Genomic DNA, 27,127 nt, shown 5'->3' with positions numbered 1-27,127 from the left:
GATGTGAGGGAATGAGTAAAGTCATCTGGGGGCTTTAGTTAGGCTACTCATGCAAGAGAACAAATTAGGCTATGTAATTTGAGGGCATGAATGACTAATTCAAGGGAATAGATTGGTAATTTCAGGACACCAATTAGTAATGTGAGGAAACGTATGATATAATGATTTTTAAAAAATTCTCACTTGAGACATATGGGGCACCGTAAAATGTAGGTTAGATCTGTGAACAGAATGTATCTTAGACACGAATAAACTGATTAGCACAGCACTGTACTAGCACAATTTAGACTGGAACATTTTTTGTGGCAGCAGCACTCATTTCGGCAGTATAACTCATATGTCTGCGTGTAACTGAAGAAGAAAGCCGGAAATAGTGGTAAAGAACTCAGTTTCCCAGAAGTCTGCACGTGAAAGACAACCGCCTTCTCAGCAAAGCATTGGAAATCTAGGGAACTGATCTGTAGCTATTTTCAGTGGTTGAATTGAACAAGATACGAAATGGACAACTTGGATGATTTAATAATAAAACTTTACGAAGTTAAAGCTGTGAAATTTGGAACTTTCAAGTTGAAGAGTGGCATAACTTCGCCAATTTACTTTGATCTCAGAGTAATTGTTTCTCACCCTTCGCTTATGAATCAGGTAAACACGTGTTGTGAATTATGCGCGTTACTTACATGGTTTGTCAATAAGCACTGCTTGATGTTTTATTGTGAGGCAGCAGCGTAGACCTTTTCTTTCTTTTCAAATGAAATTTGCGATATGTAGGTTTATGTAGTCTTGTGTGCTGTACCAGCGATCGCTTGTACAATAGTTAGCATGAACTTGGAGCTCTGTGGTGTGAGTTGTAAACCCGTCAGTCAGCGCCATGTACTCGTTGCAGAGATATAGTGGAAACGTTAGGAGTGGTTATACGTCATTCTGTGCATGTTTCTAACTCTCTTGTGGCTTTTAGGTATCAAATTTGCTATTCCAGTGTGCCACGAATGCGGGATTGAAGTTTAAAAATGTGTGTGGCGTTCCTTACACGGCGCTCCCGTTGGCTACTATCATCTGCTCCAAGAATGATTTACCAATGCTCATTCGAAGAAAAGAAGCCAAGGATTACGGTGTGAAAACAGTTATCCTAATAAAATATTTCTTTAAAACATACATGGTATCCAGCTCAGTTATGGCTGGCCTGGCATTGTAAAACATTATTTACTCACAAACCCAGTGTTTTATAAGCTGACAGAGATGGCAGCAGTGATAAGTTTACTGTAACAACCAAAGCAGCTAATCACAAATATGCAGGTGGCATTTTGCAAAGGTCATGGAAAGCTTGGATTTGTAGCCTTGCATCTTAAATAATGTCAAGAGGGTTGTTTTGTGTTGTTTTGTCTCCACATGAATAAAGGAACCAAACGACTTGTGGAAGGTACCATAAACCCAGGGGACACGTGCCTGATCATCGAGGATGTGGTAACCACTGGTAGCAGTGTCCTGGAAACGGCAGAGATTCTTCAGAAGGAGGGGCTGAAGGTGGTCGATGCCGTCGTGCTCATGGATCGGGAACAAGGCAGCAGAGCCCGACTGGCAAAGGAAGGAATCAGTCTACACTCCGTCATCTCCCTCTCCAGGCTGCTGGATGTTCTGCAGGCTGCCGAACGGATCGACACCGACACGGCGCAGAGCGTTCGCACGTTCATCCGGGAGAACAGCGTCGTCCCATCCCCAGGGCCGAATGGGTCGCCGGCCGCCAAAAAAGCCCAACTGGAGCTGAGTTACAAGGCGCGGGCAGAACTTCCGGAAACTTCTCCCATGGCCTCCTGCCTCCTGCGTATGATGGAGGAGAAGAACAGCAACCTGTGCGTGTCGGCCGACGTGACGGAGAGTGCGGAGCTGCTGCGGCTGGCTGAGGAGCTGGGGCCCCTGATCTGTGTGCTGAAGACTCACGTGGACATTTTGCAGGACTTCACGCAGGACGTCGCCGACGCGCTCGGCCAGCTGGCCCACAGGCACCGGTTCCTCATCTTTGAGGACCGCAAGTTCGCTGACATCGGGAACACGGTCAAGCTGCAGTATGAGGGTGAGTGCAGGGGTAGGCCCTGTGGCTGGTTCATAGGGCTCCAGGGAGGGAGTGGCTCTAAGTGATGTTCAGATTTAAGACCAGGGGCCTCATTTATAAAATCGTTTTGGAATGCATCCTGTGAGCATACGGTCGTTTCCTAAAATGTTACTGTGAATGATTTATGAAATGTCCAAAGGCAAGAATAATTGTTCTGACTCATGATCCATTTATGGGAATGTGAACAAGCTCATCAACTCCGTCCAGGGAACACCCTCTTATATCCTTATATGGTTGCGTTTTCAGCTATATGCTGCTTGCGAAACCATTGTCACATGATAAAAAATTGATATATAGCCATCTTTCTTTTTTTTTTGTTTTAATAGTTTACAGTAAAGTAATTGTTATATGTATCAGTATTGCATATCTGCATATATATTCATTACAATTATTGTATTTCAATCGAGTTGTCATTGACAGCTGTCAATACAAGCCTTCTGTTGCTTGCTGTCAATATAGCTCTCAACTAGACTGTATAGCGTTTCTATATATCGATCAAATATTTAATCACGTATTTTAAGTTTTAAAACCATAAATGTATCCATCATTATTATTATTAGGCTGTTAGATTTTTCAACTTTGGAAGGCAGTCTTGTTTAGTCAAAAGTGTCACAAGCTTACTAGCTAATTTAGGGATGAATTTATATTAAAATATTTTGCATGAGATGTCTCCTTGTCTCCCCCGAAACCTGGGTACTGTATGGCTGCAGTAGCTTTGTACACATCCTCTGGAGTTTGCGAATGTATGAGGATGTTTTCATGTCAGTGTCATAAATGCTAATTTGTGCATTAATCACAATCAAATCTATTGAATTTGGGATCAAATGCATGCATATGAACATTTTGTAAAAGTGGCCCCAGGTCTCCAGCACAACTTAAAACTGACTTATTATGAACTAAATGCCAAAATTGACATATTTTGGGTGCAATTCCAAAAATAGCTACATTGGTACTGTAATTGTTGTTTTAAATCTTGTTTTGCACAAGAATCAACCATGGATTATTTGTGTTTAAATGTTTACATTTTTGAGACATGCACCTAATTGCTTGTCCAGGCAGGCCACCTGAATTGAATTAACCTGTGGGAAGCCCTAGGTCTGGGTTGTACATTATGCCATTGTGCTTAATGTACAAGCCAGCGTGTCACTGTTACTGTGAAGTATGGTCCTTGTATGGTTCTTGTGGACTTTGTAGCTTGTCTTGCACGTGTGGGCAGTGTGATGTGCTTTGTTTTGTGCCGGACAGGCTGACTCCTTGTTGACGTCACGGTTTGTGTTTCACAGGTGGGCTTTACAGGATTTCCTCTTGGTCTCACATCATCAATGCCCACGCGGTGCCCGGGCCGGGTGTGGTGAAGGGGCTCAGTGCCGTTGGACGCCCCCTGGACCGAGGGTGTCTGCTCATCGCACAGATGAGCTCCGCAGGGTCCTTAGCAAAGGGGGACTACACTGAATCTGTGGTGAGTGTTCTGCACTCAGAATGATGTGATAAAAGCTGAACAACTGGTTTACTTCCCAGTGACAGGGACATGTCTTCCTCTAGTCTTCTTCAGTGGTGGAATTAGCCCCTGCTAGCAGTATTGTGATTTGTACCACTTATACCAAGTTCCGGCCTTGGATGCTGATTGGTCAACCAGCATTCCAGTCATCCCTGCTTTCATGATATTGCGTGGCTAAAGTGAATGGTCATGCATCATTTTAATATCATTTGCACTTTTTTTTACTAATAAACATTATGAATATTAAACATTGTTTAACACTCTACAGTAATAAAAACATACCTTGATGGCTCAGTGTTTACTTCTTCAAAATGGGCCACCCAGCGTTTCACTTATTGGCGCTTGGCAAAGAAAATGACCATTAATGGCAAACAACTATTTAGTGCGAAATGACTGTTTGAATGCTAGCTGTACATTTTTCATTGGTTGATGATTGAATAACTTTTGTTTGCAATAGAATGCACCTTTATGGTTCATTTAAGTTTTCTCTTTCGTAAAAAGATATCTGTGGATGGTTACATTTTATAAAAGTGATATTTAACTTAAACTTGCGTTGAATCATAACTGTTGGCACATTTAGGGGTTGCTGGCTAACCCCATGCCTAACAACACTCTATAGCCATGCCAGTATTTGTGATTTCACACTGGTTCAAGTTTTAGTAGTTTTTTAGGGATCATATAATATTCATTTGAGTTGGCTGCTTGTGAAGGAAGTGCTTGAATGGAATCCTCTTTTGTAGGTGAGGATGGCGGAAGAGCACTCTGACTTTGTCTTTGGGTTCATCTGTGGAGGGAAGGTTAGCAGCAAACCACAGTTTGTACACATGACTCCAGGGGTGCAGATGCATTCTCGAGGTACGTACTGTGTGCTACACCGTTAAGACTGTCCTTTTAGAAACAAACATTATTTGGCGCATACCACTGGTGTGGTACAAATGGCTCTTAACATCCCAAATAAGTAAACCAACATAAACACTGTTCCCTACACACACACACACTGTACCTAAACCCAGCAAGTGCTTTGGATACAATGTGCATACACTTTCCTGCTGCTCTGCTTAGTAGGCAGCACTAAAGGGAGAGTAGAGCTCAAATCTTAACATCACTGGGTTCACTTTGCTAGTGCGAATATCAGTAGTATCATTAGTAATAACAGCAGTACAGACACAGTAGTGGTAGTAGTGATAGTATTGCCAGTGGGAGTCATAATGACACTAACAGTGCTGTAGCAGTTGGTGGGTTTTCTGCCACACTTGTAATATTATAAAAAGCCACTGGATGGTGCCATTTTGAAGACAATCAGTTTGTTGTTGATAGAGGTGCCTGTAATTCTTAAAACAGACTGGTTCCATTTGTACACTGTTATGTGTCCTTTAGGAGACGGCCTGGGCCAGCAGTATTCCACTCCCAGTGAGGTAATTGGTAAAAAGGGTTCTGATGTCATTATTGTGGGACGAGGAATTCTTACAGCCCCAGACAGGGTGAAGGCTGCAGGGGACTACAGAAAAGCTGCCTGGGAAGCCTACCAGAACAGGCTGTCATCACCCTGTCAATGAAAACCAATGTAATGAAACAATTACTATGGCTTAAAGCTTCCCTCCACACAATGGCTTAATGTGTTTAAGGCTTTGGTTTTGATTGCACTGAATCTTTTCTAGAAACAGCCACAAAATCTTACGCTTCCCTCTAAGTAAATATTTCTTCTTTTTTTTAAGTGGCTATGAGACCATAACGTTGTCAAATTACTAATTGGAAATTTTCATTGTTCGTTTATTTTATACTGTCCAAATAAATCTAAGCACTATACAAAAAAGACTTTGACTTTGTTACTGTGTACAAGCAGTTCTTGCACTGTAAAAAAATCATGCAATTCCTTAGATTCACTCAAACGCTCTTAGCCCGAAATATGCAATCCAATTACAACTGACTTCTACGGAAGAGGATTAGGGCCACGTGCAATTTTTTTTTGAGTTCTGACTTTAAAGTCAGAATTCTGAGAATGAAGTCAGAATTCTGAGAATAAAAGTCAGAATTCTGAGAATAAACTCAAAAAAAATTTTCACATGTGACCCTAATCCTCTTCCGTAGACTTCAGTCAATCGAGCCTTAATGTCAAATAAGGCTTAAAAAATCCAAGAAACAGGAAAAGGTGTGGCCTGAAAATAGGGACACCTAAACTGAAGGCAAGACTTCTTTGAATTTAATCATTGCAAAGTAATCTGCCTGTCTTAATGTACCATCCCCATTGTTTTAGTAGAATTAATAAAGTAAATAGTTAAAATTAAAATCTAGACTTAAATCCACTATCATGCTTTATGTAAAATAGGAATATAGCGATTAAATAATTAGTCTAATATGTGGGGCACATGACACTTGTATGTAGAAAATTACGAACATTGTAGAAATGGATGTTTAGATAAAAGATGAAAGGCTATTTTGTCTGCTAATAGAATAATTTGCCATTTAAATATTTTTGCTTAGGTATTCAACAAAAATGAATCAATGTGGCATTTTGTGACATTTTTTCAAAATGTTTAATGATGTCACAGGTGTTGGATGTGGTTGAGGTCAGGGCTCTGTGCAGGCCAGTCAAATTCTTCCACAACTAGGGGGCCTACCCCAAACCATGAAAAACAGCCCCAGACCAAGGGGTGTCCCGATACATTTGGTCATATAGTGCATCACTGCAAATATCTTTATTGCTGTTCTCATGGGCAATTTCCTTAGAGATCCAGGAAACTGAAATCTGATTTTTATTTTTATTTATTTTTTGCTGATGTGCTGTTGCAATACATTTAAATTCACAAATGGCCACAAAATATTGTATAAAATGATTCTTGCAATTGGTATTATTGTAATAGAGGTGCAGAATAATTGTAACCTTGAATGAACATGCCCTATAATCCACATATGGAGGTTCTGCACCTTGTTAGAAGCTTCTTTCCGTGAGGTCAAAGTCAGGACAATGCAGGAACTCACCAAGACAACAAACACTTCACTGAAGAAAGTAAAAGTTTATTGTAATCACAATGGTCAACGAGAAGGTCACTAAAACACAACACAAGTTCACGGTACAGCAACCTTCCACGTACTGGTCTTCTAGCCTGGTTTAAATAATATCTGGGGCCTTGACTTGGTACGCATGTCCATCCTATCTGCGAGGTCCATCCTATCTGCGAGGGCCTATCTCTTTGTTCCATAATGATATCTGTTTTGTACATAAACAACCTATGCCATTTGTGTTTCCTGATACCGTGTGGTGCCTCAATGTCCACTCAGAGAGGGCAGAGGTCTGTCCCCTCCCTGCCCCTGATCTCTGGACAATACAATTTACAGCCCAGGCCCCAATGACCAGCCTTCACCCATTACACCAGATCAGAGATCAATACACAGGGGCCTAACTACTTCCAGAGGAGAAAAACGCAGAACCCATCAACATACTAATGTTAATCAAGGAAACAGATTTCCAACACTAACATCAGACCAGCCAGATTACAAAGCACAGGGGTTTATTCTTGAAAAAGGTCTGAGCAAACATTAACACACAAGCAACCTCGTGACTTACCATGAAGTAAGTTGTTGTAATGTCCAAATTGATGAGGAAAGCTGCTTCTGTTTGTTTCATAACACCCAGGTAAGCTTTTACAAAGAAAGTAGCCAACCACACTGACCAATCTAGTGTATGCTTATTGTAAATGCCTGTGACCAGGTTCTTTTCCATTAATCACTTTGGAGCATCCAGACAATGATGCTATGTCAACGCAGCAAGCAAATTAGCTGAACACATTTAACATTAAACACGTATCTAAATTAAAAACTCAAACATGATGATGAGTACACTTCATTTCTTTAACAAATATTAAAGGTCTCCCCAAAAGGACACTATGTGTAGATGGTTTTCAACACCATCTAGTGTCCCAAATCTCCAAATCTGAAGCTCTCTCTTTGACCTCCTGAGGAACCAACCTGCTCATTTTCTCTTAGGATGGCATTCTGTAAACATATAACAGCAAAAAAGCATATTGTTTGTTAAAGCAACTGAGAGGCAGCATAATTGTAACAGCTGTGTTACGTCCCCTGCCTCAGCTTGCCTGGGTAGTGCAGATGGAGCTAGTTGCTTAATTACCTAATTGCCTGATTGCCTCCACCTGCCTGTGGCCCAATATAAGCCCAGTAGTATGAGGCAGGGGAGATTTTCTTTTGGGGCTTGTGGTTTGTGTGTAGATCTTTGGTTTTGTAAACTTTGTGTGTTTTTGTTTGTTTTAGTTTGTGCCTTAGTTTGGTATCTAGATTAATAAATGTCTGGGTTTGTTTTTAGATCAGGTTCTGTCTGTTTTTAGTGCATCTGGACTTTGTTTGTTGCGGCCCTTTGAGCCAGCCGTAACAAGCTGTAACATTTATACAGATAGGAACATTGTTTGATCGGTCAGTTAGCAAACAATACCAGCTAAAATTGACTCAAACTACTTTACTTTCTTTTTTTCACTTACTCAAATACAGTTAAAAACATATTTCCCACAAATGCTATTCAGTTGCTCAGTTCTTTTGGCAAACAGTAGAGTGAATTTGTGTGTCTACAAACCTGAAATGGCTACTGTAGCAGCAGTTTACAAAAGGTTATTGAACGTTACATATATGATACCATTACATTTATAACGACGCTCCCCTACACCAGTCTCTATAGCCTTAAGAGTTCATACATAAGATAATTCAATACAATTGTATTTTGCAGTATACAAACAGTCTAATTTATTTATTGACTACATTTATGTTTTTCATGGCCTACCTATATTGGTGACAATCCATCACAAGACTGTCCATTATTCTCAGGTTCCCGTCAAATATCATTGCTTTTTGATCCAAACAGCTGTATCAGTCGATGTCAAATGTCTCCATGTAAAGATATGCTAAGCTAGTTTTCACTTATGTTAAATTCTGTTAGCCTAAATATATTTATGAAAATCCGGTCTGAGTTGAACAAATCCAATCAATTGGTTAATCAGTAGCCTACTGACAACAAGCTGTTTATTTCAGTTTTCTTTTTTCCAACATATCAAAGACCTCTCTGTGGACACCTGTCAGTGGTTCTCTTTCTATTAATCATTACAGATGACTGTTGATTGTTTTAGCTATCTATTCTGCATTGTGTAGCTGCGTGTTTGTATGTCTTTGTATTTTGTCAGTGTAGACTATCATGTGCATTGTATTGCATGTAGGTGTCATGGTGGAGTCTATTAAAAACACTCTACCTTAGCCTAAAACTATATTCTGTCATTGGTGGCATACAAGTAGTAGCACACTCTGCTACTACACACTCTGGAAAATTTCGAGTGAATGGTCTATATCCTTGAAATTTTATTATTTTATCTAATCATAGTCAAGGGATGCAGGTTGTTTGTATAAAAAAAGATTAATATAGCTCTATTAATATTTTCAGAATTGAACCAAATAGAGAAACTGTTTGCTATTTCTCTCATCTCTCCGATCGCACCAATAAACATTTGAACGTATTTTAACCAGTGTGCTCATAGACAAACCGGAATCCAGCAATATTTTTGTAGGGATCTCATTTATATTTGCCGGCCTAATGCAATGTAACAATTACACCACATGGGGGAGCGTAGGTCAGATATGCCTGTAATTTACTACAGGAACAGAAGTGATGGGGATGTTTAGCTAGAAAGGGATTTTGCTGCGTCATATCGACCTAATTGTGTTGGTTCATCCGAGCTTCAGTGTATTTCCAAGATCATTCACAGAGAAAATATCTGGACCAAAATACAGCGGTATTCTATCATGTAAAGTTTCCACTTTGTTGCCTGCAATACATAATGATATAAGAAGCATGGCTAACCCGAACCGTAATGTAACCTTTTTGGTTGACTTACGGTCATCTACCAGGAAAGCGTCTCATTTGCAAGCCATATGGAAATCTTTGTGTAAATGAGGTAGAGGGTGTAGTGGAAAGACTGAACACGTTTTTTCTTTCGCTGTTAGACGTATGGTTATCTAATCTACCTCTCAACTCTCATATTCTCCACTTTACTTTCTGAAGCGGTTAGTGAGCCAATCCCATGAACGGTCACTTCCACCAATTCTGAAGACGCTAATAGTTTGTACGTAGACGCAAGGCTGAAACACGACCGCCCACCCCCCCGGATCCTGTGTCAATATTGGTTCAGAGAAAATGCACCGGGCGACAGGTGTACGCTAGAGGATCCTCTATCTTTAAAGCCTATCTTAAAAAAAAGATAAATGGAACGGCAGCTATTTATACCCCAGGTATAAAAACACACCATTGGCCGCGCAGGTTCATTTCATCTAAAGATAAACGTGGACGGAAAGGCGAAGTGTCTCCTAACCTGTGGACATCTTCTTCATCGTCTTATTTAACACTTACCAAAAAGCCACCACAGGTACGTTTTCTCGGACGGTACTAATCTTCCCTTCTATTGCTTATACTATTAAACAATTAGTGTTGATTATTACGACCACACTGTGACATGACATAGGCTGTGAACTGAACTTCCTTTTCATTCTGTTTTAGGTAAGTCTGGATGGAGCGCATCAAGGATCCAATATAGACAGCGATACATTATTTCGAATGGGCTACAGCCTACTGCAACAAGCTTTCCTGGCGCCGCAGTACAGTGATACAAGAAGAGTACAACATGATAGCCTATTTGGAACTCTGAAACTTCCGTTTTTTTTCTGTGCTTGCCTCACGTTGAGCCTCACGTACAATACCTGAAGATGAAGTTTTGTTCGTTCGGCTCGCGTTAAGCAGGTACAGATTTGCTTCATATCTGAAAACGGAAATAATGGAAAGTTCTAAAAACAAAATAAACAATACAAAAATCCTCAATTAAGATAAAGTCAGTTTATATTGTGTGCATTAGCCTATATGTTAACGTACCTATGAGGCAATTCATTTGTTGGAAGCTGTTGGAAAAAGAATTCATAGCATATGTTGCTATTTGTGTAGTTACTTTACTTGATTTTGTTATAATATTCTAATAAAACCCTGTTATGTAAAATCAATTTCAAACAGTTGCACGAGTTTTCTAAATTTAAGTGGGTATTTCAGAAGTTATTTATATATTTCCTTCTTTCTTTTATTATATTCCATAACAGCGACCCAGACATAGTAAGTCTATCGTGTGGGGATTAGTATGAAAAATATAAGCAGGACAGACTTTTATATGAGATAAAAATGACATTACACTCCTTTGCCTGGAACCCTCTCATTCACATGAGGAGTACACCTCATTACAGCTGCCATTTAGCACACACCTGATGTAAAAAACCAATATAGTGTGCTAATGGTAACACTAGCACAGTGATCTCAAGTAATTTCAATTTAAACTTTTTTTTAAAGTTCATCATTCTTTCTAGCCTTTTCTTCCAAGCTTGTGCATCCAATTTCAGCAATGGTATCACTTGAAAATCATGGAAGGTGTTCAGTACTGTATGGCATTTAAGCATATGCTTGTGTCAGGAGGAAAACAGCCATTGTTCTCTTAATTAATACTCTGGTGCTAAGACAAAGGCTTTCCTTTATTTGTAAAGGCATACACTGAATTTGCTTTCATGTGCTAAAATGGTGGACCTGCGTTGCTATGAGAACATAGATCCTTAAATATGACATGCTTGGTCATGAACAAAGATCAGCACCTGCACACAATAGGGCATTACTGTTGTAAAGCGACACATTAAACACAGATAACAAGGTGGGGTGTTTGAAAAGTAATGTCTCCTACTCAGAGCAAGCCATCTTTAGACTGTGCCGTTCCACGGTCCATGGATCCTTTAAATTAATCAATAGAAAGCAGAATATAATATATAATTTGCGAATTAATGTTATCTATTTATGCTATTATACATTAAATATTGACTATTAACTGTGAGCTTATTATCTTTTTGAATCTTGCCACAGTGTTTGAAGGATGCAAGCAGATAAGATATGCTTGATTAATTAATTAATCACACTTTAGCGTTCATGGACTGACAATGACATCTGCTGTCCTTGTCCATTAGCTTTACAACTGTTCTGCTCTGTCAGGGCTAAAGGTGACCTTACTCACACTATGAATTGAATAAAAGCCTACAGCAGCACATGGCAGCTCCTTTCCCATCAAATAAAGCAGATCACATTTAACCCCCCCCCCCCCCCCTTTTTTGGATTTTTTTATTTTTGTGTCTATGTGTATTAAAAATGCTTTGCTATAATCCTTTCAGGGCCCTATTTCTTATTGGTTTCAAATGATACATTTTCATATGCATATTTATTTCCCAATGTATCAGGGAAAAACCCTAACTCTGCAAATGAACAAAACACTCCCATGACAAACATGTATGATGTCTGTCTTTTGTTTTTTATTGTGTAACAACACACATCATTGTTTAGTCAAAATGAGCTTTTTCATGTCCTGTCCAACAAAATTAGTTGATAACACTTGGTCATCGAACAAATAGAAATAAATCATTTAATGTTGAATGGGAAAGAGTGTGACTGGCCTTCTGTCGTGTGACTGCATTATTTAAATAGGTGACATCAGTTAGCCCACATTTGCATACACAAAAGACTAGTTTTTCCAGTATGAATCCACAGATGCTGGGAAGTAGTATTAAGAACTGAGTATATTATTACAAGCGCAACTGTAATTTTTCCATTTGAATTGTTTGATTCACGTTTCCATACAATGCATGGAAAATGTAATGGACAGGGTCTTTGTTTAATGATTTGAGTCCCACCTGTCTGTTTGACTATGCCCCTATATATTTGATTTTCACACAGGAATTAGAGAAAACAAAGATACACAGCCTGTATCCTGGTCACATTTCTAACTGCCAGCACAATATTCTCCCATGCCTCAGAAACCATTCTTCTTTATTATTCTTCCGAAATGTAAACTGAAGGATACTGACTTACAATATTAGTGGCCAAACAAGGAAATGGTAGATTAACTAATATTAAAGCAAAAAGTGTTGTGTTCAAACAATGCAACTACTGATCAACAGTTTTGTGCTCTTGGTAAAGATGTTTTGTAAAAACAGAAGACCATGTTCTATTGCGCTGTATCCTCTATGACATTTGAAGGTCTTTCTGCACAGCATTGTCCAGCTGCATTAAAACTTATGTGAAACAAAAAAAAAATAATGCTATATATGATTTTTCCAGATATAAATTTTATGAATTACTGGTGAAAGCCTTCCACTAAATTCTACCATGCAGATATTTTTTTATGAATGGCAAAACCCCTGTTTTTACTGTTTCCCCAGCTTAAACCACTTGGTCGAATTGCTGTAACATTTTGTTTCATGCCTCATAACTCATTCTTCGTTTTCTTTCATATTGTTTTCTTTACCTTGTAATGAATGGTGTAACTAATACATTTTATATGTTATGTGAGTGTAGTGAGTGTGGCCTTGTTAAATGAACAGTCTTACTGAAGGATGACACATACATATAACTAACATGCTTAGCAAACATAACAAAATATTTATTTATGCCAAATATGATTTGTGCCATTTCTGAATGTTATTGTTTCTACTATCTGTTCATGGGAAAGAAAAGCTATTATTCTGACAGCTCTTTGATTTTAAATGGCCATCCGATATGATGTGAGTACGGTGGGAGTTGGTTCTTTGACGTGTTTCCCTCCTACATGTCTGCTACAGTCCAGGTTCTCTTGGCTGTGGTAACAGCAGACTGCTGGTTCAATTAAATAAAGACAATAATGCGATAATCGCTACCCTCTGGCTGGGCTCTGTTTCAGACAATTGTAAAAAGGGTCCTTAATGAAATATGCAAATGCCTCAGGGTTGAGCGCATGTTGCTTATTGTGCAGTATCTGCTACTGTGGCAGGAAAAAGAGGGGCACCTGGAGCACTCGTTTTGTCCTCAGGTGAATCCTCACCTTTGCGTCGCGCAACGACGTGAATGTTCCAGGGAGCAGATGTTACCTGCCTAAGCCGTCATCACTCATTCAAATTTGTCCTTCATGGGCTTAGTTTCCATGGCAGCAGCAAACATGTGGAACGAGTCGTTTTGCCGTCTATTCACTGGCTATTCAAACATCACCTCCCCTACCGGAAAACGGCAACGCAGCCTCCAAATGTGGCCTGTTGGAGAAACACGTGCTTGTTCAAATACAATGACCCAAATAAAGTAATTCCGTTCCACAACAAATACACTTAGCACCCTACAAACATGGTAGGACTGCATTAAACCAGAGAAAATACACTGTTGTTTTCTTATCAGAGAAACAGTGGCGTGTGTAGTGTTTTGCCTGAAACTGTTGGCAGATCCATACAGTAATACAGTACATTTGTATTTGACAAGATAAGAAGTCAGACCCAGAGCTAGATAGGAAATTTACAAGTAAAACAGAGGTAGCTGTTTGTTATCTATGCAGGAGTCTGTAACTCAGTACTGTCTCTGAGTGTCCTGATCAAACATGCTACAGCCATTTGAAGTATCAAATAAAAAATAGTAGAAAATGCCATAGTGAAAATAAGAAAATAAAAAGCTGTCTTCGTGTAGTCTTTTTTGGGTTTCTAATGGTCATGTAATTAGGTAAATGTGGAAAAACTGATCATAGAAGTCGTGTGGATAGCTCCCTGATGATATACTGTACTAACATTTCAGAGAAAGTATTTCAGTGCAGAAGGCAGTGACCCCCGTTACCATGGAGGCTTTGGCGTTTGACAGCAAGCATGCCTAATGCACAAATAAACGCAGACACACAAACACAGAAGCACACACTCTCTCTGTCTCTCTCACACGTAAAATATACTCACACACACCCACAAACACATTCTCTCTCTTTCACCCTCAAGAACATTCAAGGCTGAGTTAAACAACTGACTGTGGCATTAAAGTGTGCTGTTTTTATGTTGGTTATGGGAACAGCTGGTTGGGGTTGTCCCTGCTGAAAGCAGTGGGACAACACACACACACACACACACACACACACGAACAAGCATATACACACACTCTCTGACACACCCACAAATACATACACACTCTCACTCTCACAGAAACACACAGACACACCTACAAGCACAAATACACACGTACACACGCAGACTTCATGGTTTAAATCCATAGGACAATAATTTGTGTGATGAACAGAGAGATAGAGGCTTGTTAGAGTGTTAGTAAAGTGAGCAGGCTGATATGTTTGCTCTGGCTGCTGACAGCTGCTGTTTACACTGCTTTCAGCAGGGACAACCCCAACCAGCTGTTCCCACAACCAACATGAAAACAGCACACCTTAATGGCACAGTCAGTTGTTCAACTCAGCCCTGAATAGACACAACTGCAGATGGAATGGTTGATGGTACTCTTGCACATTAAAAATTTATATTATTGTGGAATTTGAACAATAATATTAAAGTGAGGTAAATGAGAGAACATTCATTTGGACGTACAAAAACTAGTGAACACGGAAATGAAGAATTAGAACCTGTTGTAATGTCTGTGAAGCAACGATAAGAATTCAAAGTAGAGCTGTGAGCTTTCCGAAGGTTCTGTTAATGTAGGATGTAAATGAGGATAGCAGAATTTCCAAGTGAAATGAGAAGTTCACACGTTGTTGAGAAATCCAATCATTTGAATGGGATAACCGAGAACACCAGGTGAACACGATAAAGCCGCACCCTGCCATCTCGTCATATAGGTCAACCCACACTGGCACAGACATACGGTACAGAGAGAACCCACACAGGCAGCTTCCTCTAAGCACAGACAGACAACTGTTCAAACAGCGAGTGGCCAGAGATGGTCAAAGAAGAAACGGTTGAAAATATGTATTCATGCATTAAATTAATAACACAGGGAGCATAATAAGTGTCAACAGTTTCTTACTACAGATGGAGTCAAGTCACTTTAGTCTGACTCTCATACCCACCCACACTACTCAGCACGTCAACCCCCCCTGTGCCTAGTTTCTGATATTCTTTTCTCCCAGCCCCTCTGTGTGACGGACATAAATAACATGTCGCTGGAGAAACGAGCATCGCCAAGCTACACGTCACCCTTTCACACAATGCATTGTGTGAAGTCTGAAGAGGGTGGTGTTCCTCAAAACTTCAATAGCACACAACAGCACAGCTGACAGGCCAGGCAAACAAAAACACAAACTTAATCACCCCAACCCAGGGCAAACACGCCGGCACCCTGCTGGAGGCCTGAAGGCAGCCTGCTCGCTTTTCCAGTTGCTTTGCCTGAAAATGTGACAGTTTCTGCTTGGCTGTGGATCGTTTTTGAAGGCCCAAACCAAGCCTCATGCTTTATTCGTGCAATCTGAGTAAACAAGAAAAGGAAAAAACTAAACTAAACAGAAATATCAAATGAAAAAAAAAGCTGATAAAAAAATTTGCCTGAACAGTCAGAAATTAAGTTAAATACAAAACATTGCCCAATGCTTGATCCATTTTCAACAGCCATTGCAGTAAACTCTCACACCACAAGATGGTGCTTGAGACAGGTATTACGATTAATATTGTGATTTCATGCTAAGAGTCAACAGATTTTGCCATGAACGAAAGAAAATCATTTTTGTTGTCAAAAATGGCTAAATGAATAAAGTCTCACACCACTAATATAACATAATTTGTTATACTACTACTAAAGCAACAAAACTCCTTACATGTTGTATTGAGTCTGCAGCATTGTAACATCTCACAATGCAGGCAATTGATATATGATATATTATTCATTTGATTATCAGATATGCATATCCAGCTTAGATTTCACACCCACTTATACTGCTGGATGTTTACTGTTGGCCCATCCATGATGTGAACCGGCAACCATGTCGAATTTCCATCCACTACAGTCTAAGAGGACAATGTATATTTTTAGGAAAATGAAAAATCTACAACACCACCCTGCTCCAACACGCATGTTCACACTCCCACACAAAAGGTGAAAGGCTCAAATTTTCCATGGATAGCTAAAACACATAACAATACAACATAAATACAAACACAGCACAAAGAGACAAAGGGATCCACTGGTGGTTTCAACAGCAAGCAAAGGCGGGAGCCATAGAAAGATCTGAATTGAAGACTGAGACCCCAGCAGTTCTAGACTTGTCTCTAAGAACGTGCATGTGCATGTAAACAGCCAATCAATCTGGGGGTGCAGAATTTCAGGGGGGTGTAAATAAGCATACAGAGCAACATATGAAAACGACATCAAGAGAGAACACAAGGACTTCTGTGGGTCAACAAGAGAACCGATTTTAAAATGCAGTTTAAACTTAAATGTTTAATATTTTATGCTAGCGTTTTTCTGTTTTTAATCAAGCCTTGTCCAGAAATAGCCGATAGGAGTACGTCCACTTTTGTATACGTGTCCATCAATTCCTTGGTGGCCACAGACAAATTTGGGCCATTTTTGGCAGATTCCCTGATCACATTTAAGGTGACACCTCCCATAGGTGAGGACTGGGAAATGTTTTGCTGTGGCTGCCCCACCAAGCGGCCACCCTCAAGGCTGCCTCTGAGGTTAATCTGATGGAATGCCACCTTTGTCCACGCGCGCCAATCAAACTGTTGTGTCAGTCCGCCTGGCATTGTGGGCTGCTGTCAGTCAAGTGCAGGGCTCCGCGCGCTGTTTTGATGAGTCAGTGTAACTAATCCAGCCCACAATGGGGCAGCCTAATGCACCCTTTCAGCAGGTCGCTGCTGAGTTTGCAGAGGTTGTGCAAGTTCTGCACTAAATGGGGGGCCCGGCGCTATAAAGGTTCTGGCAAGTTGCCGGTCCCTGACATTGATTTCACTGGATCTGTCCCACTTCAGTACGTAAGTATCGCACTGCCGCAGTAAAATGTCAACAGCTAATTTCTGAGCACTGAGTATGAAAGCAAGACATCACATCAAAGCCAGGAAACCACTCATTTCTTGCAGATAATTGGACGTGGACGCCTGGTCCAGTAATGCAATTGGGCGCTCCCCGTGCCCAGGAATCAATCTTTACTATGCATGCCCATCAAACATGTTTGAGTGAATGATCCTCAGCGTTTTTTCCATCCCACTCATCCTCCACCCCCCCTTCATACACACACACACACACACACACTCAGGAGCCAGAACGGTGGCAGCCGCAACCATGAACCCACAGCAGATGGAGCAGATGGGGCAGTTCAGGATAACTGTCTGGGAGGAGGAGAACTTCCAGGGCAAGCGCTGCGAGTTCATACTGGAGTGTCAGAACATCATGGAGAGGGGCTTCCGAAAGATACGCTCCATCAAGGTGGAGAACGGCCCGTAAGTCCATTCTATCCATTTTAAGGTGGTGGGGTAGCTGTCTGGGGTTTTGATTGCAGACTAGTGACCAGGAGCCTGTGGAAGCAAATTATATGCAGTGCCCTATTTTGAGTACAGCAGAAAATTTTTGCTGTACCAGCATGCTTTTCTCAAATGCATATCTTAATACAATTTACAATGTTTTGTTTGTCATCGTTGATCAGTGTCTTTGGGTAACTCCTCAAGTCATTTTCATACAATTTCTGAGAAAGATTACATGCAGGAAACACACATAATTCTTATTGTACAGCTCTAATCGAATAGTATTGATAGTTACAGATGCTATTCATTGCTATTAATTGTTATTAATGAAGACATGTGCTACTGTAGTGTTAAAGTCAACTACTGTTTTAATGGGAACAATGCTGTTAAGTTAAGGGCTGGTGATTGTGCCATTCTTTCGTTAGATTTTTTTTTCTCCCACTGAGAACTAGGAACAGACACAGAAGCCCCTGGAGGTGTAAATAGAATCCCATGGAAGTTTAATGGGCCCCAGTAGTCTGAAAAGGCCCACAGTGAGACATAGATAATTTGGATAGTTGAATAGTACAGAGAAGTGAAAGGCAGTGTGCACTGCGCTTGCTTGTGCCATTGTATTCCTCACTGGAGGGATTTTCATTCTATTGTCTACCTTCTCTCGACATGTCTCCCTCTTTTACTCCAACTCGCTCAATCTGTCTCTCTCGCTGCATAATGCTACAGACCGGGTCAAAAATTATAAGGAGTTCCATGCCTGTCCTCATTCATAATGGTCATGCTAAGAACCTCTCTCTCTCTCTCTCTCTCTCTATCTCTCACACACACACTCACTTTCAGTTGGGTGGGGTATGAGTATCCTGAATTCCAGGGACAACAGTTTATGTTGGAGAAGGGAGACTATCCTTGCTTTGAGGCCTGGAGTGGGAACAGCGGCTACAGAACTGAGCACTTACTCTCCTTCAGACCCGTCAAATGTGCTGTAAGTGGCCATGAAAAACAAAACCTTGTTATTGTGACAAACCATGACCAAATGCATATTAACTGGCAAGGACAGGCGAGGGAGATGCTGACAGTCGGTCAACCCTGTTACTAAGAAGTTTACTTTACTGATGTTCTTATTTAAAAAGATGCAACACAATGCTATGTCTATGTTCTGCCTATTTATGGTACTAATAATCCCAAAATTCCCATGGCTTTTTATATGTCCACATACTCTTCTTTTCAATAAAAAAATATGTTTGTAGATTACCTTCAAAAAAGATATGGGTTATTTCCAAGTTACATAGTACTTTCACAAATATGAATATACACGTCTGTTTAAGGCTTTGATTGACATGCAAAATTTGCGCATACTCAAACATTGCTGCAGTGACAATGTGTGACTATGTCTTCTGACCCAAGAACTTCTTTCCCCACAGAAACACAGTGACAGTAAGGTGACTTTATATGAGTGCCAAGACTTCCAGGGACGAAAGTTTGAAATGTGCGATGACTACCCCTCCTTGCAGGCTATGGGCTGGTGTAACAAAGAAGTTCCTTCAATAAAAATCAATTCAGGAGCGTAAGTTTAACATCCATCTTGAAGGCCTGCTGAGGACTTCTTTTGGTTGTTTCATATTTTAAACATCAATGGGTGCCAAGTACAGGCATTCTATTATTAAATAATATATTGGCTGTATAACATCACTGGGTCAACTGTAGCACACTTAGCTGGTGTTTAAACCCCCATCCAACAGAACTATATTACAACTGGAAAAGCTAATCTTTATTGCACAGATTCTGTTCCAGTTGTAATGCAGTTCTGTGTTCTAGGGGTTTAAACCTGAGGTTTGAACTCACATGAGGAACATAGCAATTCACTCAATATTTTCTTCATTTGTGTTAACATATTGGGCTCTGAAATCTTGCAATCTTACATAAAAATGTACTGCATTTAGGTCAATGTATCAAAGAAAAACATTTGATTTGTCCAGGGCCCTTGTGATCTACCAGTCAGGTTTATCATATTGCAGAATTAGTAGAACGCGATGGCATGGCTTGTCTTGTCTTTACTCTGTTAGTCTTTTTTGGCTGGGATTTCAGGATAAGGAAGCAGTTCTAGAATGTATGTAGTCTCCTTCTAAGGAGCGACGTCATCACACAAATCCTATTGACTGGTTGATTTTTGGGTGACAGAAGCCCTGCTCATTGATGGATTTCTGATTTACACAAAGCCTCCTGATAGAAGAATGTCAGAGCCACACAACTCCTGTTTATCTGTGGATTTCTGAGAGAATATGTCCTCTCTCTCTTTGCAGCTGGGTGGCCTATCAGTTCCCCGGTTACCGTGGATACCAGTATATCCTGGAAAGAGACAGACACCAAGGGGAGTACAGAAACTACATGGAGTACAGCACGCAGGCTCACACCAATCAGGTCCAGTCTATTCGCAGGATTCAACACTAAGTCCACCTCATATTTTCCATCAGGGCAATCATGTACCTATCATGGTATGACTTGTATTAAACTAGGCAATAAAGGCTTGATTCAAAATATGGAACAGAGTGCTTGTGGCCATTCCTTGCTTTTGAAAATTCCCTCCGATGCCCAAGATACGGACCTGCCAGATAAACTTTACACCGATAGCCTGTGGTAGAACCGTAAAATAAGCAGTCCTCATTTATTTATAAATGAATAAACCATGTTTAAGCATTTTTTAAATCAAAATGAATACATATATGAGTTATTTGGAATATTTTTAGTTTGTAGTAAGCATATATAGTCTATTCTTTGTATAAACTGATGAAGAAAGGTTGCGTTGTTGGTAAAACGTACCATGAGAGGATTTAAACTTGATGCAGCCTTTTGTTCATGTTAGAAATAGGATGTACATTGTTGCTGTCAGATTGTACTTTATTACCAAATAAACAAGAGCTCGAGATCACCACTGTTAGTGTTTCTACTATTTGTCTTCACGATGTTATAGATGCTGTGTATCCTATGCTATATATATGCCAAGCCAAAGGTTTCTGCAAAGACTGCATTACAACATCATTATTTTCCATAAATATTAGACTCAAGAAACAAACAACCATCAACCACGAAATACTTGTGGTTGCTGAAACCACAAATTCATCGAAATTCTGTTGATTCTTATATTTGGCAAAATCACACAAATAACCTTTTCTCAACAATGAACTGTCCGCGGTCCTGAAACTCCCTAAGGTTTCACTTCCGTATCGTGACGAACTTTAAGAAGTGAATTGTCATACATCTTTCAGCCTGCCGGAAATCTAGTGTGGTCACTTAAACTCCAACATGATGCTGTCATTGATGGCCAGGGTCGTTCGGAATACCGCTACCTTTTAATAGACAAAAGAGAAAATAATTTGAATAACTTTAAGCAACACTTGCGTAAATGAGGATGTAGTGGGTATCGAATACGGTTTTTGAATATTAAGCAAACATTTCGTAGTTTAGGATAAGTTCAAGACTATGGTCAAGCCATTAAAACGACGGTCCAGCCATCGCCACTTAGTTTGTACGTACATGAAAGATTACGGTACGGAAGTCTCGTGTTGATTTTGTGGTCAATGAAATGGGTCGTGGACACAGAAACAAGTCGGCTTACCATATTGGAAATCTTATAACTCCAGCAAATGAAAAACGTTTTCTCCAATAAAAACTTAAATCCTATTATAGGTGTGGCCTAATGTAAGGAAACTCAATATCAGATTATTTTACTGTGGATTATTTTAATACACTTCCTTATACTGCCCTAGAATAAGGAAACTCAATATAAGGTCATTTCACTGAAGGAAGTTTTCATGTCTGAGCATCAAAGTTGGTACCTTCTCCAGTTTACAGGTGGAAATTGCCAAGGGTCATTTGGAGGCCCATTAACTTCACCAAACCAAATGTCTTGTCCAAACCAATGCCATAATAACATAATAGGTGTATCCTAGGAAACAGAATATTAGATTATTTTAATGTGAACATATTTAATAACTGAGCAGAAAATTATAAAAATGAGCTTTTCCTGTGTAAAGGGGGGGACATTGCTTATGGTACCCTATCAGACATCAGATAGCCACCAAATAAAAAAACTAAAAAAACTATCTGATCTCCAATATGATACCCTAAGCAAGTTTCCCCTTTCACACAACAGAAGGTTCCACATTTGATGCTCATTTATTAAAAATGTCTACAGTAAAATTATCTTATACTCAGTTTCATTACACTCGACTACTAAAATATGATTTAAAGAATTGATCTGGACAAACCTTTTGATTTGGTGAAGTCATGATCTCCAGTGTGGTACCCACAATTTTCCACTGTAAACTGCAAAAGATACCAAGCTGATGCTCATTTATTTAAAAGCCTCATATGAGTAAAATCATATGATATTCAGTTTCCTTACAATAGTGTTGGTTGTGACAAACATTTTGATAGGCGAAGTTATAATATCTCCAACATCTCCAACCTTTAGCAATGTTCACCAGTAAACTTCAATAGTTACCAAAATTGATGCTCAATTATTTTTTAAAAACCTCAGAGAAAAATCATATTGTGTTCAGTTTCGTTACACAAAGACAGACCTATTATCCGATTCATAACTGGTTTGAACAAACTTTTTGATTTGGTGTCTATTTCCAATATGATACCCTTGCAGTGTTCACCTGTAAACTGCAATAGTGTGACAACTGCTCATCTATTTGATGTTCTGCTATTCAAAACGTCCATGGTAAAACTATATCATCTTGAGGTTACTAACACCTGGCCAGGACTATTGTACGGTCCAAATGATGTTTAGCACAAATATTTTCATTTGAATTATTTACATGGGTCAAATATTGCGGTTGGATTGTAAATGTTTTTTCCTATAGAAAATTTAATGTTCCATCATCAAATTATTTCTTTCAAATCCCCTGCTCTTCAGTTTACCTACTTTTGACATATATTATATGATTCAACTTAAGTGCTGTATTGCAGACACTTCTTTAATTTCCTGGCTTTACCAAGTCTCAATTTAAAATAGTTAGTAACATTAACTATATACATAGTGAATAAATGCCCCATTTAAAATAAATAAATAAATAAATAAATAAATAAATAAATAAATAAATAAATAAATAAATAAATAAATAAATAATAATTAGTAGTATCCCAGCAACTGAGGATATATTTTAGGCAATCAATAAGAAAATTCTATTATTTTTTCATTTAAAATTGAATTTTAAAAAAATACATTTAAAATTTTTTTCAAATATTCATTTCACTTTTTTTTTTTGAAAAGGAAATAACCAGGTTTAAGAAGTGAGCCTAATACATAATATTAAACGTTCTTTAAAAAATTAAAACAAAATATCCGTACAATTGTGGACGGCGAAAGGTTAAAGATTCAGAGATAAAGAGAAATATCTTTGTACAAGCCTCGCCTGTTACTCTATATGAACCATTTCGTTCAAAGCAAACGCAACACGTGACTCTGGTACCGTAATCTCGCATGTAGTTGCGTATATGTTTGCGCACAAAAATTTTGGAGATAGCTTGACCGCAATTTTCAAGCGCCCGCGGGTGTGTATTGTTTGTTACAGTAACAGCAGTTAGCCTACCGGATTCACAACGTATTCGTTTAGAGTCACGCGCTAACATCCTGCTTGGGATCCGTGTCCTTTTCGGGGAACGGTTCTGTCCGTCCACTCTGAACTCCACACACCCACATACCGACTTGAGTAACAACTGTATGAATTTGCAAAAATACGTTTCCACACCCTGACCAGGATCTCCTGATAAATGTTCAACTATACACACCTTTCACAAATAGACTCGTCTACCACGACAGATTAAAACAGGAGCGCAGAACAGAAGCCGTTTAACAGGCTCTACTGAAGCCGCGCTGTTCGTTGGGCAGGGGGAGGAATTTGTATTATTATTTTTATTTATTTTATTTGAAAGCATATAGAGGTAAGTGTGGTAGCGTTAATGGATACAGATTTGAGTACACCATATAATTGTATGCCTGAGGCGATGCTTCAGTAACGTATATAATGGCATAGCCTATGTGATTTGTTATTAAAATGTTTTTGGTGAAAAATTATTTTTTTCTATGCAGCAGGTGGCTTGATAGACAGTTTCTGTGGTTCACGTGGATACACTGTAAAATGATCAGTGTTAAATGCCCTCTGACAGAATATACTTGACTGTGATAGAGTACACTTTATCACTTTTGGACTGTTGGACATACATTATTTCAGGGTTAACTTAACAAAAAACAAAGCGTGTAGCTAATTCTGTAGCTCATTTACGGGCTCTAGATCACTGTAAATTGCTATCGGAATAAAACTGTTTTGGCTATTAAGAGTGAAATATATGGTAATTCGCAAACTGTATAACCAATACCGCAATTGTTAAATCTGCAAGTGTGTCACTAGACGTCTCTTCTGTGAACGTGAACAAGGAGGTCAGCATGTTAGAAACACAGAAATAAGTTAATTGTGAGAACATACTGTTAACGGGATATAAATCAGTCCGTCGACCTTACTGTATGTACATTACAGCAAATACATCTAATGTCTAATCGTCAAATACAATTCGGAATTATCTTGCATTCCTGGCTTGTTTTAAGTTGCCTGCGATAGGTTAAAATACACAGGCAGCTAAAGCAAGTCCGGGACGCTGGAGACAACGACAGGACAACGGGCACTGCGACGTGTGGGAGGATCTTAAAAACGCATGTTCCTCCTTTCTTGTCCTATTGTCCGAGGATCAGGTATACATAATCTTGCACTGTGCACTCAGTCCTGTGTAAAATTTGAAATAAACTAGCATGTGTATGGCACACACACACACACACACACAGTATATATATATATAGCCTAGTCATACGCAGTGCAAAATTTATTTTAATTTTAAATTTTAGACAGGACTGAGTGCACAGAGCAAGATCAGCCAGAATAATAATGTTCATTTATTCTCTTGTGCTGAGTACAACCGATAAGAATGAATTTCATAATATTTAAGGAGAAATCATATCACTGTTTCGCCTTATCTTCTGTTCTGCCTTTATCTTACTCTCGCCATTCCGAGAACACGACCGATGAAGAAATATTACAAGAAGAAATATTGCAACAGCTGCTTTTATTTTAATATCACTTGGGTATGAGTGCACAAAATATTACTTTGGAATTTTTTCGGGGATGTTGATTAGAATTCTAATCACTTGATTGATAAGTCTTAATTGTAACTACAACAGTAGAAGGCTAGAGAGATCGTTTAATATCATAAGAAAATTAAGACCTGAAAAGTGATATAATACCATATAGACTGTAGACTTCTATATACAACGATAGACTATACTGGATTTTTAGAACATGCAGTACACAATAGACCAAATTTGGCAAAAATAAATAAATAAAGCATGTCCGTGATAAGTGTCGTGATTTCTTTTCTGAATATGTGATCTTTCTATGTTTGTATTAAATAGTCTATTCATCTTTTCTAACAAATCTTTGGCTTAATCCACCTAAAATAAAAACAGACGTTATAATCCTACAGTGTGTACCTAATGAACATCTACAGCAATTCATCCGAAGACCGTCCCTGACCAGCAAAACGTGGGCCCATGCTTTTGGAGATTTTTGCGACAAATCATATGGTGGAAAATGTACGTTGGAATAATGCAGAAAAATGATAATTAACAGGCCAACCTGACTTCTTTGAACGGGTTGTCTCTGGCTGAGTGCATTCAGTTGATCAAAATATTATCAATCACACGATCAAGAGCTGTTTTCATTTTGTTGATTTGTGTTTTGCAACAATTACGGACTGCATTCAAATCTAATCGAGTATTGATTCAAATAATCACAATTTATTTTGTGATATACAATAGCTCTGAACTGCTTGTACCCCCAAGCAATACACGTATTCAAGGAATTGCAATAATTAACAAATCAATATGTTGCGTGAAAAACCTAAACAATTTTCGGTCAAAACTTCGCCACCTCTTCCGTAACCTTCCGTGAACAAACAGGTAAGTCACGCTGATGGTAGGCTACAGAAAAATGCTGGGGGCTGTATGCTCACCGGGCACTGCACTGTAGCTACTCTACCGGACAGACTACACTCAAACGAATTTCAGGACCTGCCTCGTTCAGCTGGCTTAATAGTGTATGATGTGCTTTATGGCATCTTTTAAATTATATACGATAAAACATAAACGTTAAAATTATTGCTGAAAACTTGACGATTAGACCATCCCGTTCGCGCTAATCCATTACTTTGATTCATTTGAGCTGTTGCATAATGTAAATGCACCTTTTCGTCTAGTCTTCCTTTAATAGTTCTATTTCTAAACTCAGAAGATATGGAACACATGTTACCAGTGGGACAGAATACCTCGGTACAGATATGCATAAATCACAACATGCAAATAGGGCTTACTAAAACTATAATAGTATCATCACCTTGCATCATACAAGTACACTATTGAGAAACATAATATTGAAGTATTGTAACTATTGTATTTAAGAGCAGTAGTACTGTAGAAGCTGCATGTACAAAGAGTGACTCTGAAATAAGGAAGTGGAGCAGAGTAGAGGAGAAGAGGCTATGCTTGGGTGTATAAGTAGTGGGAACAGGTTATTCTATCTATTAGCTAGGCTTAAAGCGAGTTGTGAGCAGTAGCTGCAAGCTAGTGATTCCCAACTCTTACTGGAGATATACTGTGCAGTAGGTTTTCACTCCAACCCTAACAAAGCACAGCTCATTCAGTTAAAGGACTTGTTGAGCTGTAATTAGTAGAATCGGGTGTGTCAAATTAGGGCTGAGACAAAAACTTACAGGACAGTACATCTCCAGGAACAGGCTTGGTAGCCACTGCTATAAGTAGTACTGTATGTTGGTGTGAAACCACCAAGCTATATAGTCAGATCAAGAGTCTACATTCACTGCTGAATCCTTGTGTCAGCTGGCTGCCACACCCTGCCATGCTCTGGTCGCTGCAAGCCAGAACAACCTACACAGTCTCATATAAGTTCATTCTTACTAATCTTTAAGAAAAAATTGGCCAAATGAAATACAACATTTCATTTCAATGCCTGCAGCTATGTTTAAAGTGGTCAACCGATTCTTACCATGGCAAGAAGCACTTGCGGTGACAGTTTTCAGCTGAGAGAAAAAATATATTCTGCATGTGGGCATGGTGTAATTGCATTATAGTGGACCCCAAAAACTAACCCCAAAAA

The 27,127-nt window shown here is 39.2% G+C and overlaps 2 protein-coding genes and 1 long non-coding RNA gene across 3 annotated transcripts; all 3 read left to right on the top strand.

The window, feature by feature from the left end:
- The first annotated feature begins 391 nt into the window (after positions 1 to 391).
- umps (uridine monophosphate synthetase) lies at positions 392 to 5,418 on the top strand. The gene is made up of 6 exons (XM_035408019.1): positions 392 to 642; positions 956 to 1,109; positions 1,397 to 2,068; positions 3,391 to 3,566; positions 4,346 to 4,460; positions 4,983 to 5,418. Exons 1-6 carry the CDS (start codon positions 499 to 501, stop codon positions 5,159 to 5,161), a joined length of 1,440 nt encoding a protein of 479 aa, XP_035263910.1. The 5' UTR covers positions 392 to 498; the 3' UTR covers positions 5,162 to 5,418.
- Positions 5,419 to 9,935: 4,517 nt separating this feature from the next.
- LOC118224051 lies at positions 9,936 to 10,646 on the top strand. The gene is made up of 2 exons (XR_004764559.1): positions 9,936 to 10,021; positions 10,153 to 10,646. It is a non-coding gene; the product is annotated as an uncharacterized LOC118224051 (long non-coding RNA).
- Positions 10,647 to 17,727: 7,081 nt separating this feature from the next.
- LOC118223973 (beta-crystallin A2-like) lies at positions 17,728 to 20,805 on the top strand. Its single transcript, XM_035411100.1, has 4 exons — positions 17,728 to 17,885; positions 18,741 to 18,882; positions 19,322 to 19,464; positions 20,201 to 20,805. The coding sequence occupies exons 1-4, from the start codon at positions 17,728 to 17,730 to the stop codon at positions 20,346 to 20,348; spliced, it is 591 nt and encodes a 196-aa protein (XP_035266991.1). The 3' UTR covers positions 20,349 to 20,805.
- The last annotated feature ends 6,322 nt before the right edge of the window (positions 20,806 to 27,127 follow it).

Source organism: Anguilla anguilla, chromosome 3, assembly GCF_013347855.1.
Source record: "Anguilla anguilla isolate fAngAng1 chromosome 3, fAngAng1.pri, whole genome shotgun sequence".
In the NCBI taxonomy this organism is placed as follows: domain Eukaryota; kingdom Metazoa; phylum Chordata; class Actinopteri; order Anguilliformes; family Anguillidae; genus Anguilla; species Anguilla anguilla.
The sequence above is the reverse complement of the archived record's forward strand: the minus strand, read 5'-3'. Positions and strand labels throughout refer to the sequence as shown.

Coding starts and splice junctions, on each gene's coding strand:
- umps (XM_035408019.1), top strand. CDS start 499: ATGGACAACTTGGATGATTTAATAATAAAACTTTACGAAGTTAAAGCT. Junction 643..955: donor ACCCTTCGCTTATGAATCAG/GTAAACACGTGT, acceptor TGTGGCTTTTAG/GTATCAAATTTGCTATTCCA. Junction 1,110..1,396: donor AAAAGAAGCCAAGGATTACG/GTGTGAAAACAG, acceptor ACATGAATAAAG/GAACCAAACGACTTGTGGAA.
- LOC118223973 (XM_035411100.1), top strand. CDS start 17,728: ATGAACCCACAGCAGATGGAGCAGATGGGGCAGTTCAGGATAACTGTC. Junction 17,886..18,740: donor ATCAAGGTGGAGAACGGCCC/GTAAGTCCATTC, acceptor ACTCACTTTCAG/TTGGGTGGGGTATGAGTATC. Junction 19,465..20,200: donor ATAAAAATCAATTCAGGAGC/GTAAGTTTAACA, acceptor CTCTCTTTGCAG/CTGGGTGGCCTATCAGTTCC.